General features: G+C 34.4%; 2 protein-coding genes across 2 annotated transcripts in view; both read right to left on the bottom strand.

Moving 5' to 3' along the window:
- NAEGRDRAFT_76307 (uncharacterized protein) overlaps positions 1 to 519 on the bottom strand; it is a gene marked incomplete at both ends in the record, with an annotated part of 4,691 nt that extends 4,172 nt beyond the window's left edge. The window contains one exon of the mRNA XM_002668728.1: positions 10 to 519. Within this exon, the coding sequence (XP_002668774.1) occupies positions 10 to 519 (510 nt within the window). The remainder of the gene's footprint in view (positions 1 to 9) is intronic.
- Positions 520 to 1,051: 532 nt separating this feature from the next.
- On the bottom strand, positions 1,052 to 1,369 carry NAEGRDRAFT_76306 (uncharacterized protein; the record flags this gene model as incomplete). The annotated part of the gene is made up of 1 exon (XM_002668727.1): positions 1,052 to 1,369. One exon carries the CDS (start codon positions 1,367 to 1,369, stop codon positions 1,052 to 1,054), a length of 318 nt encoding a protein of 105 aa, XP_002668773.1.
- Positions 1,370 to 1,658: the final 289 nt, after the last annotated feature.

Below are 1,658 nucleotides of genomic sequence, written 5' to 3'. Positions count from 1 at the left end.
TTTTCGTACTTGTTTGATAATTGCTAGAGCAAATGGCCAAGTTATAAAAGCCTTCTTCAATTCTTCATGATGTATGCAATGAGATCTTCTGTGTTTACAAGTATAGCCTACATCTCCCTTGACTTGATTTTCAGGAGTGAATTCTACAATCTTTAAATCAAACTTGATATCTCCATTGACATTCTTTAGTATTCTTGCAAATTTCTGCCATTCAAGACCTTCTAGCCTTTTCTTCTCATAATCTCCAAAGTTTTTAGCCAATTTTACACTATTCTTGCAATTTATCTTGACTTTGATTCCATTAATCAATATAACTTCAGGGGTTATCATTGTCTTGTTGATGTTTGGCTTTGTTGATTTTGCTACCTTCTCCTTTAAGGTTTCAGCCATAGATAGAACAGGCTTGATTCGATGATGATATTGATCAGTAGCCTCCCTTTGACTTGAATGATCCTTAGCCTTTAAAGTAGTCTTACTATTCTCAATGTTTGATTTTGTTATGGTGGTTCTTTGAGCCATTTTTTTAGGTTGTTTTTTGAGTTGTGACTTCCATCAGAAATTTCAAAACTTTGATCGACAAAATGTTTTGCTTTTAGGACGGTTGAGAGTGATATTGAAGAAACGTGATTGGATGCCCTGAATAGCAGAGACATGTTCAAAACGTATCGGAGACCAAGATGAAGGTTAACCTTGTGAATTCCCAACCCTTGCATGTTGTTGAATACAATATGTTATCCTGAGTTCTCAACCTCTAAAAACCTCTCTGATTGTGAGACTCTACAAGCTATTATTCTATACAACAATCACTGGTGATGTTGATAATTAAATATTTTGATGATGGTGAAAACAACTATTTCAATGATGAAGGTAAGCCTTTGGATTTTCGCGCCATTTTTTAAATTTGTTAATTTTACAAAAGTCTAAAAACATGTTCACCTTTGATCATCCAACAAGAAACAACATTCTCATATCATCATGAAATATTAATAATTTAATGATCGGATTATTGTTGGTATTATTTGTATGTACAAGAGGAGGATTAATGGATGGATTACATGGATTTAAAAACTTGCAAAATATAATACATTGCAAAGGCAACTTGAACATAATTTGGTGATTGGAGCATGGCTTTGGCCAATGGAAGATTATACTTGGTACAACTCTTAGGGTCTAATTGCCCCAGCTGATAGCAGTAATCACTCAGGAACTGTATTGTATCTGCACGGTATTTGTGAAAGTCATTCACATTGGTCCAGTTGCTCTGAACTGTTTCTTTCCATTCCTTGTAGGAGATTGAATCAATAGTATGGAACAATTGGCCAAACTTGCATGGCTCATCGAAGAAGGAAGCATCAAAGAATAGACTCATGTTAGTAGGAGGTGTTGTGCTGTTTTTTTGTATCGCCTTTCTAGCAGAGGAGCAAATATTTTTGAATTATTTTTGGCACGTTTGGAACGCACAAACAAAATTGTTTTGGAGATTTTTGAGTTTGTGTATTGTTGCTTGTAATGTATTGGATTCCAAACTCTAACAATCTATCTGCAAGTTACAATGGAAACCTGTTTGATTTGCTTCAAAACAATTGTGAATTAATTTTGTGAACTTGTACCATTTCCATGGAACAATTCTTCACGATTAGAATCTCAACTTTGGGAAG

The sequence above is a fragment of the Naegleria gruberi genome (genome assembly GCF_000004985.1).
Source record: "Naegleria gruberi genomic scaffold NAEGRscaffold_111, whole genome shotgun sequence".
Taxonomy (NCBI): Eukaryota; Heterolobosea; class Eutetramitea; order Acrasida; family Naegleriidae; genus Naegleria; species Naegleria gruberi.
Note: the sequence above shows the minus strand (reverse complement) of the source record. Positions and strands in the feature narration are given on the sequence as shown.